Source organism: Strongylocentrotus purpuratus, unplaced genomic scaffold, assembly GCF_000002235.5.
Source record: "Strongylocentrotus purpuratus isolate Spur 01 unplaced genomic scaffold, Spur_5.0 spur5_scaffold_5, whole genome shotgun sequence".
Taxonomy (NCBI): domain Eukaryota; kingdom Metazoa; phylum Echinodermata; class Echinoidea; order Camarodonta; family Strongylocentrotidae; genus Strongylocentrotus; species Strongylocentrotus purpuratus.
In genome coordinates, this window is record NW_022145611.1 from 12,427,552 (window position 1) to 12,439,700 (window position 12,149).

At 37.1% G+C, this 12,149-nt stretch overlaps 1 protein-coding gene across 1 annotated transcript; it reads left to right on the plus strand.

Moving 5' to 3' along the window:
- The first annotated feature begins 1,819 nt into the window (after positions 1-1,819).
- LOC100892330 lies at positions 1,820-9,098 on the plus strand. Its single transcript, XM_003726183.3, has 6 exons — positions 1,820-2,286; positions 3,005-3,566; positions 4,359-4,594; positions 5,384-5,530; positions 6,361-6,513; positions 7,618-9,098. Exons 1-6 carry the CDS (start codon positions 2,110-2,112, stop codon positions 8,518-8,520), a joined length of 2,178 nt encoding a protein of 725 aa, XP_003726231.2. The 5' UTR covers positions 1,820-2,109; the 3' UTR covers positions 8,521-9,098.
- Positions 9,099-12,149: the final 3,051 nt, after the last annotated feature.

Here is a 12,149-nt window from a genome sequence, read left to right on the forward strand (position 1 = left end):
ATTTTTGGCGTTTCATCACAATATAAAGAAAGGAAAATGATTCGTCGTACCGTTGTTGACTCTAAAACCTTGTTTGAATTTAGTTTTTCCCGAAAATTTTAAACCTCTGATTTCTTTAGCTGATATTATAGGAAAGTGAAACTTCGAGAAAATACAAGTATTGTAGTTGTAGTCACTCTCGAAGTCGTCACAGCGGATAAGAAGTCGCAGTTCGTAGGGAAAAAAACTTGTCGGCCGACGGACAATAATACATCTCACCGACTTCAAACTCATGCATTGATGAGGATCGAGCAAGAATATCGACACAGCTGACCCGACACAGCAACATATTTACCCGTGTCTTTCTTGCTCCCTCGACGAGACGACTCCACCCAACAACCCCCTTTTCTCTTTTACTCCCACTCCTCCGCTCTCAGACTCTTACCTCCCCTCTCTCTCCTCTCTTTCATTCCCCATTTCTTTTGTTTCCCTTTCACTCTTTTTTCTTCATTTTTTCCTTTTCTTTCTTTTCTTTCTTTTCCTTTCTTTCCTCTCCCCCTCTTTTTCTTTCTTCTCTTTTCTTTCCTTTCTTTCCTTTCTTTTCCTTTCTTTCTTTTCTTTTCCTTTTCTTTTTTTCTTTTCTTTCCATTCCCCTCTCTTTTTGTCCCTCTCTTTTTTCCCCTCTCTTTTTTTCCCTCCCCCTTTTCTCTTTTTCCCGACGGCAGCGCAATTTTACCGACAATATCCTGAGAGGTGGGGGGGGGGGTGTCGCACCCCCCACACCCCCCCCCCTTTGGCGATGCCCCTGACTACTACTACTACGACAACGACGACTCTAAGACAACGAAGACGACTATACTTCGTATCAGTGGCGGATCCAGGGGTGGGGGGCCGGGGGGCCCGGGCCCCCTCCCCCTTGAGAAAAAAATCATGTAAAAACACGTGATTTTTACCTTTTTTGGCGCTCAAGGGGGGGGGGTGCAATTTTTTAAATTTCCGAGGACCAAAAAAAAAATGTGCTCACTACCCCCCCCCCCCCCCCCCCCCCCCCCCCCCACTGAGCGACTTTACGGCCGGCGCGATTTTCAAATTTTCTACTACTACTACTACTACTACTATTATACTAACACTTCTACTACTGATAGAAAAGATAGAAGTGAATCAAGTAACAGTCAGAGTAAGCATGGTCACCAACGACCATGCCTTGATACTGAATATAGGGAAGCTCAGATGGATATCTGAATATCTGAATGTTAAAAATAGATGGTAAAATTGTTGAGAAACTCTGATGTTCCTGTTGATTCAAGTGATTATGATGATGCGGGGAAATCTTATAGGAATTTGTTACGTAATTGCAAAAAGAGGTTATATTTTCAGGACTTGAATCACGTTTTTTTAACTACTACTACTACTACTACTACTACTACTACTACTACTACTACTACTATACTACTACTACTACTACTACTACTATACTACTACTACTGCTACTACTACTACTACTACTACTACTACTACTACTACTACTACTACTAGCTACTACTACTACTACTACTACTACTACTACTACTACTACTACTAGCTACTACTACTACTACTACTACTACTACTACTACTACTACTACTACTACTACTACTTCCAGGCGCGAATCCAGGATTTACTGCTAATAGCGTTGGATCCAAAATATCGTAGGGGGGGGGGGGGGGGTGTGACGTCACACACCGCGAAATGAAAAAGGGGAATCCCATATGACGTAGATCTCTGAACATATGTTCAGAGGTATATGCGTAAAATTATGCGCAGTGCAGTGTAGTACATAAGAGAATCCTCCGATTCTCATGCTGTTAAGTTGTGTGGAAAACTTGTGTTGTGGTATATTTGGATATACATTTTGATAAGGTAAATGCATACAACGGTTGAAATCTGGTCGAATGCTTCCACTTTTGATTACTATACTTGCCAGGAATGAATTTGGTTCGGCTTTTTTTCGAATATGGCGGGACTGGGACTTCGATGTGCTAAGACTATTAAGAAGTAAGAGCGCCTGCTGAGCTGAGTGTGGAATTCGGAATCCTTGATGCATACACCTATCGCCTGCCGCCTTGCCTCTCGATCTCCCGATCCCGTGCATGGGGGAAATTGGAACCACAGCTCATAGCGCAAGCCTAGGCCTGGCTTCAACTTCAAGCCCTCAGACTTGGTTTAGCGCTCTGCTGCTGCTGCTGCCTTTTGATGGCTTGATGGTGATAATAAAACGACTTGAAAGAATGTTCCACAGTCAAGATCAACGTGGCGGTTTTGATGAGGTGATTATCTAATGATATATTTTTGTTTTGTTAACTTGTTCATTGGTGTTGCATCATCACTCATGAGTACAGTCATGCATGTCACTAATTTTCGGTGTTGATAAATATTAATTGTATTTTCTTTCTCTTTCATGTTCTTGTTTTGTTTTTGTTTTGTTTTTGTTTCAATGAGGTGAATATGAATTTGTTGTCTTTTTAATTTCATTTTTCATCAGTGTTTGTTTATTAGGACACAGAACTACTGACTATCTCTTCTCTACTACTTTGATTGGATTTAATATTACCAAAACATATCATCTTTGCATGTCAGTGACAACAGACCTCATATTATGCATTTGCGTTCTGTGCCACTTCATTTTGTTTAGCTACCTTAATAATCCTTTCTTTATAGAGTAATAATAATCATAATTATACATTTGATTTATATTGGGCTTAATACTGAATATCGTCTTTAATTAAGCACTTTACAAATATTTTTAGTGTTTCTATTCAATTATTATTGAATCCACAGGATACATGCACACACATACACTGTAGTTTAGTACAGGACAGGTATTTGGGGTTTTCCAAGTTCTTGTAGCTCTAACTTTACTAGAAGAGTCTAAATACTATATATCGGTAATTAGACGGAAATGGCTTGAAATATAGCAAGTAAAGTGTAAAAATGCATTTTTTTTTGGTGCTCACTTTAGACTTAAATTCCTTGTTTTTGTTTCAGATCGATGGAGCCCAAGGTTCAAAACCCAAGAGGTGGGCAGAAGAATCGTATTCTGGCATAAACAGGGCACTTCCTCCCAGCCCAAGGTGGGCCAGTCTCCAGTCAACCTATGACACTTCTCTCCAACTGGATTTCCACCAGTACCCAGATGACTACAGTCAAGGCCGTCCGAGTAGTCTGATTAGTCCTTTTGAAGATCCTGGTTGTCTATTTCCTGATAGTTTTAAGGGAGCTGATGGAAACCATGGGCCTATCGGTGGACCAATCACCAGCGCTATGATAGGCCCAGAAGGGGGTCAGCTAGAGATCTATGGCAATGTTCTGACCATACCAAGAGGGGCTGTGGCAGAGAGGACCAAGATTGAGCTCGGTCTGGTCTGGAACAAACGTCTCTGGCCCTCTTTTGGGACTGATTGTCAGATGACATCCATCTTAAGCTGCCAACCTTCAGGTTTGAAGTTCTACAAGCCTGTAACCTTGAGTCTACCTCACTGTCTAGAATGGAACCCTTCCAAGGGGAAGCAGATCAGGCCTGTTCTGTACAGCAGTCATCATGCGAATGGTGAGTTACAACTCATGATGGTAATAGTCTGTTGAGGTATAAAACCATTTGCTATCTATATCACAGTGTACAGTCACTCCAATTTTCCGACAAGTAACGGCTAGGCACGTTCTGGATTATTATATCCTGCAAGATCACATTTGAAAATTCAAGATAGAGATACAGGCTGATTAGTTGGCTTAATGAGCCTGCCTCAAATTAATACAGCCGTATTTCATGGCTAGTAATTATTCTATTTCCTTTCCTTATTAAGTGCTGTAGCAACAGGATGTCACCAGATCAAACATAACCAGCCACGAACAGTTGTAGTTTCTGTGATTGATTTTAATAGCGTTGATTTAAGATTATAGATAGAAAATCTTAAAAGGATATGAACAAGAGGAATTAGTAGAGTTTGTAGTGCGGTGATCTGTATAGATTGCAGGGTCTGATGTAGTAAGTTCAATTCAGTTTGGAGTGAACATCAGGTATGATAAATTATGCATTTCATCAGCCTGGAGGATGACAGACAAGACAGAGTTTTTTTGGTTTTTATCTTTTAAAGACAAGACAGAGTTAATGATGAGGATATCAGTGTGTGTTGCTCATGTAGTACCGTATCACTGAAATATATATATAGAAAGTCCATGTGTGCTGAAAATAAAAAGAGATGGGTCAGGATAGGAAACAATTGTTATGCCATAACTTGAAATACAACAATAAAGAATAACAAAATGAGGTGTGTCCTCTGCGTGTGTTCCACAATATTTCACATAGTTTTGTGTGCATCATGTGTTACTCTTATAATTACAGATGGAAAACCAGAATGGTCACAGTGCAGGTTCCTGGGCAATAGTGTCTCATTCCAGCAGCAGAGGATCGATGTCAAAGTTTATGACTTCTGTTACCTGGTCTGGGCATTTGAGGATGACCGCCCTGACGTGGAGGCTAAGAAGATCCGTATCGTTCCATACGCTTCACGTATCTCTTCCAAACAGGACCAGGAGATTAGGCTCCACATGTTTGATGATCTGGAGGCTGTGAGGGAGGTAAAAATGAAATACTTGTAGAGAGGGACCAATGGTTAAAGCCCCACTGTCCTACTTGTAGCTACTTGCTCCCTCTATATGTAGAAAACTTCCCCAATCGGTGCCTGTTGGTCCCCCATGATCCTCTTTTTCATATGTTAGTTGAGAGCTGAGTTAATGAAATAGCCACCTGTCAGTGACCTCGCTGTGTGGTCTAATCCCTTCTGGCCCAGTAGTATTGACGGTCTTTAAGCATGTAAAAAGAGTCCATACATTTTTTAGAATTCAGAGGTTGTTTAGGGGGAAAATAGGAGATGCTATATTTAGAAATACAAGAAAATTACAACAGAAGAAAGATTATGATTTATTGATAGTTCAGAAGCAATAAAAGGAACATTATTATGAATTTTGAGGTTGTCAAAGAGGTTAAAAGGAGACAAGGTTCAAATAAAATGAATACGAGGATGTAAAGGAAATAAAGTCCCATTTTGTTTTTTTCTCCAAAGTTGTAAAACTCTTTTCTTTACATCATTCTTTATTCTAAGAGTTAGGCTACATCTCCCTCATGTAACCTTAAAAATTCTTACAAAATTTTCACAAAATTTTAGAATGATTTAGAGAATGTAAATCAAACTTTATATGTCTGTGATATACATAGAAAAAAAAGTGATTAAGTTATAATGTTGAAATGAAGAATACCAGCTCCTGGGAATCACATCTTTTCCTTTAAAAAGTAAGATTCATTAAAGTGAAAGAAAGCCATTATGTTTTAATACTTTGCCGTCATTTAAATTGTATGATATTTTCTAGAGAGTGAAAAAGGAAGAGGAAGAACTTGGAGGTGAACGTCTGACGAGTTATCACTCCTATGTGCTGCTGAAGAACAAAGGAGACCTTTATATGGAGATGACCTGGAATACAGTAGGCTGGGTCCTTCGCACTCGTCCACTTATTGCAGTAAGTACATATTGATAGCGTGTCTGCATGCATAATGCCAGCTGAATTTACTGTTGAGTAAAGTCAGAAGCCTAGAGTTATTGAATACTTTGATTGGGTTTGGTTATTATCAATCCATAACAAGAAGAGCTGAAAATGATTTTTTTTTTTTTTTAATCGTTGGGTAACATAGTGATATTTTGTCATTAAATAGAGCCTCCATAAAGTTGACATATCAATATCACATATATATATACAAGTTAAATAGATGATTTCATTTCCTGAACAGGATTGCGAAGAAATAAAAAATATAGACTCAAACTTATGTTAAAAAGAATCCATGTATTTGTATGACAACAATCTGTATTTCACCAACTTGCCCAGTCAGCTTTGCGTTTGTTTGGTTTGGTTTGGTTTAGAAGTATTTGATAGTGTGGAAATTTACAGCTACGGTTGCAAGTACTTGGTCTTTATTTTGCACTTTCCTTTTAAGCAGGCTGCTTTATATGAGAGGCATCACCCCTAATCTATAGTTTGATGAAAAAATTTCAAAGTGATGACAATACCAATACCAATACCAATACCAAAAGACGTTAAAAGACAGGAGTTGCAGCTACCTTGTTTGGCGTTCAACAATAAGGGGACAGAGCAACGTCAATCTGGCGCTGCTCAGTGGCTGCCGGGCTCACGATCAATTGGGCAAAAAGAATTTCCATTTTCGGTTTAATAAAATTTGGAGTGGACTAAAAGATTATTATTATTATTATTATTATCATAATAGATATAACAAGGTGTACTATTCACCTTGAAATCAGCTAATCCTGTTGCACTGTTATTTTCATTTTATTCAGGTGCCATTTCGAGAGATGTGGGCTTGTGAGCTTAACTCCTGTGAGCTTCTCTTCGCCAACGAAGGAAAGAAGCTGGATTTCAAGTGCAACATAGACATCCAGCAAGAGGATAATGATAGCAAAGTGGTCCTATCATTCGCTCATGATGTTAAGGTGAGTGAAATATGACAGTTTTGTCAGTAGGACGACTCTGTGAAATGTGTCCCACACAACTTAAAACATTTAATATTTCTTTAATTTTAAGTATGTTGAATATTAATTTAAATTATTTGTATGCGACTTGAGCATCTCTAGAGATGGATATGTTTGCGCTTTATAAATATTGTTATTATTATTATTATTATTATTAAAACCTTGATCATATCAATGAGACCGACAAACAATTAAACAAATAATTACACTACCCTTAATGGCCAAGAATTTGTTGTCTTTTTAGTCAATTTGTAGTTGGATTAGTGGTGTAAAGGATGTATTAGTCTTTTATCCATTTATTTTTATAAAAATGAGAGATATCTTGACATGACCAATTGACTTTACACTGTAGTGATACCTATAAGAGCCAATGGTACATGTAGTAACGAGACATTTTCTTATAATTTCTGGGGTAAAATAAATGAAGAGAAAGCTTGGTTCAAATAATCGCCCAGTATCATAAGTACAATTGTAAAATTTCCTGGAAACAGTTGCTTGACAATTAGTTTCTAACCATAGTTGAGTTACCGACTAGAGTGAGGGAGAGACAGAGAGAGGCCTGTTGTATTTGTGGAATATTTTATTTTGGTTTGCTTCCTCTTTGCATCTAGGAGGCATGAAGAGGAAATGCACTCTTTCTGTTAACGGCTTTAAATTGCTTTTTTGCTCACTCTTTAATAGTACAAAGACGTCTGTCATTAAAGATGTATTGCTTGTATGAGCATGACCTGTCTGTATTTGGTAAATATATCACTGAGCAAAACTGTTTTATGCCAATAAATTAACTTACTTTAAATGAATATATTGATCTCAAACAGAGCAATGAAATATAAAAGCCTTTTAAAGAAATGTGGATGAGCCATCTTCATAGATGTTGTATCGGCTGGAAGGCATATACAATATTCTATTACTTGGGAATTAAAAAAACACATCCTAAAGCACCTATGATCTAAGATAGTTAGTAGGCCTTGCCTGTATTAACTTTTGCCATTATCTTTATATACATGGCACAATAAATACCAATCTTGTGTAAGTCACTGATGCATTAATTTATTGTTCTTACAGATTGACTCTCCTGATGGACCAGGGTGTGTAGCAGATCAAGCAAGATTTGAAGAAAAGCTGTCGGTGCCACAAGAAGAAACAAAGTCTATCGGATTCAGCTCACTGCCATTGCAGCTACCAGAAGTCCCACCGCCTCCAGATATTGCCACCAGATTCTTGTCGTTCACAGGAGCTAGCAGTTCTCCTGGAATGGGATATCGTCAGCAAAACTTTCCAACTACTGAAGGACACCACAGTTTTTCTCTTGCTCAGCCGGGAGCCACACAGATGCTCCAAACTTCTCTAGGTGCAGTGAGTCTAGGTGAGACTCATCAGAGCATGATCCGTAGGGCTAGCGAAATGGAAGTGTCAAGTCAAATGTGGTCAAAGGACAGGGTTCCCATGAAGCAGAGAAGGGATGTGCCTGATTATGGAGGGCCATCTAATCATGAAGGAACAACCACTGCCATTGCCAACCTCAACCATGACCAGTCCAATGCTACACCAGCTCCAGGGGGAAGCAGTTCAGCCATCCACCAATTTTACATAAACAATTTGACTGTGAATTTCCCTGGAAGAATGGAACGACATAGTTCACATGATGGACTTGTTGAATGCAAAAGTGTAATTCCCTTCCAATTAAAAAAACAGTTGTCTGTGAAGTTGGATGAGAAAATAGGTGTCAAGAATTGGATGGACCTGTCCAGGTATTGGAAATTGGATCAAGAATACGATGAGGCAGCCCTCATTCATGTACACCTACCAGCATTCGCTATCCTTTCCGTAGGTGAGGAAAAGCAAATTGTCAGGTCATTGAATGATTTGCGGATTGCACTTAAAGCAATTGGAAGAGACGACTGTGTAGCTATTGTAGAAAGGTATGAAGGAATCTCTGCTGAAATTGCTAGTGATAGTGATTCCTGAATCATCAAGGGTGTCAGTTTACAGACATGGCCAGTATCTCTTGGGCAGAGGTAGTTCTCATTGGAGATTTGTTTGCACTAGGTTCACACTGAGTAAACTGCCCTGGCAGCAATCTAATGGGAATGGTTTATGGAGGATCAAAACGTTGGCATCTCTTTCTTCAGCACTTGCAATTTATCCTTGTAGTTCTCATTCTAGAGTCTCCATGTGTGGTATTAGCACCCATCATGTGATGCTCTGGCAACAACCCTGACCTAGCAGCTTGGAGACTGCCAAGTATATTCTGTTTACAACCAGGGATAGAGGATGATGATCGGATGTCTTTGACTTGATCTGTTGGTAGCGTTGTTGGAAAAGTGTTTGAAGGTGTCTTTTGTAGTCTTTGGAATGAAGTTAGAAGAGGGACCAGAGTTCAGGCTTGTTCATCTGGTGCCTATGAACCATCTCACCCTGAGGGACCGTGGTGGGGGCTCCATTTTTTTTTCTTCTTATAGGGGAGGTCCAGTTCCAGAAATCTCTAACAAGCAAAAAAAAAAAAGGAATCTGAACCCCTAAGGCCCCTTTCTGTGTAATCCCCTTAATGATCATCCCAAATTGGTAGAACACACCCTATTAACCTCTTCTTGACATGATGGTCTAGCTTGTCAACTAGTCTAAAGATCAGCCAGAATATTGTCTGAAGGAATGTGTAATATATACAATGTGACTTAAAATATTGTCTTGTGAGATTGTGGGGATTTTTTTTCCCATAAACATGGTGGCAGGGATTTTTTAAAATCATTTTCCATCGGTGATATCCATGTTTGATTTTATATTTCCACTTTGATGCTTTTAGAGGGGAGTCTTCCCCTTGGTTTTGTATTGTTACTTACCATTTCTGTTAACTACTTTACGTGTATTGAGATTTTACACCACCCCCCCCCCCCATCTCCCTGCTTTCTCCATTAAAAACAAATTTGAATTCCCTGGATTTTTGAAAAGATGGGATTTACTTGGTAAACCCTAATGTATTTAACACCTATATTCTGAATAACAGCTATAGCTATATGTTATAAGACATCTGCACACACAAAAAAGGAGCTGGATCTACTCCTGTATCGACCCACACCGGATGACTTGCAAGAACATTAATTTAGGCTAGCTTTTGTGAATACTGGTCTATAGCCAAGCAGCAGCCAAGCACATCCCCTTGCTGTACATGTATATTGTGGGATCATGCAGGTGGCAAAACATGTGGCTGTTATTAAACCTTTTCTCAATTCAAATCAAGCCCATCTCATCATTGAAAGTGCTAATTTGGAATCCTTCCAGAACTTCCAAGCTCGAATATAACAATGCATCAAAATATATTTATTGGTAAAGCAAAAAGCTAAAGGTCTGATAACAAGAGACCTATAAATCTGAAAATGAGACCAACTACTGTTACTAACTAATTTAACTGCTGCAAGTAATAACTAAAAAGAACTATTAGTAGGACAATGTATCATTTAATGTAAAATAACAATATTCCTAACGTAGAACGATTGGAGAAACAAATTTAATTCAGTTGTAAAGAGTACATTAGTATTCATTGAATAGTACTTTATGAATTAAAGATTACTTAATTGTTACAGGGTACTTATTGCATCGCTCCTTTCGCAAAGCTTCTGCTGAACTTTGGAACAAATTACCTTTAAATGTAAAAAACTGTCAAACCGTTAACCTATTCAAAACTAGTCTCAAGACACATTTATTCAAAATTGCGTTCGATGATTAATTATCTCTGTTCACTTTGATGTGTATTCCATATGTATTGTTATTTGTAGGTTTATTTGCATTTTTAGTTTTGTATAAGATGTAATTGTATATCAGTCTATTTTGTGTGTATAGCGCTTAGAGACTTCGGTGGTAAGCGCTTTATAAGTAACGTTTTTATTATTATTATTATTATTATTGTTAATCATGTTAATGCTGGCTGGATGTAAACCAGAAAATTATTATCATCATTATTATTTTTATTTTTTTATGCAATCCTCTATGTGAATCAATTAAAGTAATTTTGAGACTTCATGAAATACTTTTCTCTATATTTTACCAAAATGCTCTGAAAGCTGATGTAGTTGTCCAAATTGCTTCCTTTGTGACTTCAGACTTAATTATGAAATGATACTATGGGGTAATAAAAAGACACAAGTACTGAAATGTTATAGTGGAAAAAATCTTGATAAAATTAAAGATATTTAGAAGGAAAAAAGAGATGAAAAGATAGAAATAGAATATTAATAAATCCAACATTATTTGTAGCATTGACACTGAAATATATATGTTTGATTTGATGAACAAATGATGTAGTATTTGCCCTTATGAATCAACTATATATCAATAAATCATATGTGCTTGCTAAGAACTAAGAATTAATCAGGTACTGTACATGGCACCCAGTGACGAGGGTGAGTTAGATTTTTTTGAAGTAAATATGACAATAAAAATGAAAATCATGTGTTTTAGTATGAAAGATTAGTGTGTACAATCTATGAGTATTGTGAACTCTAGTAGTAGACCATGGCTTTGTACACCACTACAGATTTTTTGTTGATAGGTTGGTTATTGGAGAGTTTATCGTAAGGAATCAGTAGTTATTCTACTGTAAATGAGAGAAAGTATTACAGCATTATAGTTTAAAATTTGAATATCTCCTTTTCTCTGTAGAAAATCCACCTGTCAAATTTGGAAATTATTTATTTCTCAAAAGAGTTGGACCAGAATCATTGATGAAATCAGTTTGAATTTGAATTTGAATTGCATTGAAAATTTTAAAAAATTGTGTGTGAAATGTGTCATAGTCTTAGTCTTGTGTTTATGAAATCTTGTAATATTTTTGTTTGCATTATTGGTTTGGCTGCAATATGCAAATGGAATTAAATCTGTCCAGATTTTTTTTTTTTTAACTTTCACAGTTTTAGAATAGTGTGTACATTTTAATGCTGTATATAATTATGCACACTGTCAATAACTTTTTAATAATTGAGATAAACTGAAATGAGAACTTTAACAAAAATGTAAATATACATGCACTTATAAGGTGAAATTTCAAATGGATCTATTTATAGCAGGACTGTAAGCAGATCTGATAATATTTTGATTGCATTTACTTAAAGCTTTATTCTATCAGGCATTTGTTTTCTTTAAATTCTTTTAAAATGTACATACTGCAATGGTAGATCCAGGATTGTCTCTATAAAGCAGGGAAAAAAGGAATAACAATGATATAGTGTGTACTTAATGGGTCTTCTATTTTCAAAGTGTATATTGTTTGCCCTCTATGATGGATGTGTTGTACCATGATATTAAGATTTACCGATACTTTATATTTTTGTTTTGTGTGTTTGATTTTTGTTTTTGTTTTAGTTTTTTGGCACCATTGCAATGACATCATCCACTCCTCTTTGTAAATAGGAAACTGGTGAAATATTCTATACAATTGGTTCATGATCCCTCCCTTAATGATGGAATTTTTGTTTAGGCTGCTGTAGTAGTCTGACTTTAGCTTGAATGAAATTGTATTTCTATTCTTAGCTATTGCTTCAATGCGAAGAAGCTTTATTATAATAATGATAAAGAAGAAAGAAAAAAAGTTAAAGCTTGTAAAT

Coding starts and splice junctions, on each gene's coding strand:
- LOC100892330 (XM_003726183.3), top strand. CDS start 2,110: ATGGGGGAAATTGGAACCACAGCTCATAGCGCAAGCCTAGGCCTGGCT. Junction 5,531..6,360: donor GCACTCGTCCACTTATTGCA/GTAAGTACATAT, acceptor CATTTTATTCAG/GTGCCATTTCGAGAGATGTG. Junction 6,514..7,617: donor CATTCGCTCATGATGTTAAG/GTGAGTGAAATA, acceptor TTGTTCTTACAG/ATTGACTCTCCTGATGGACC.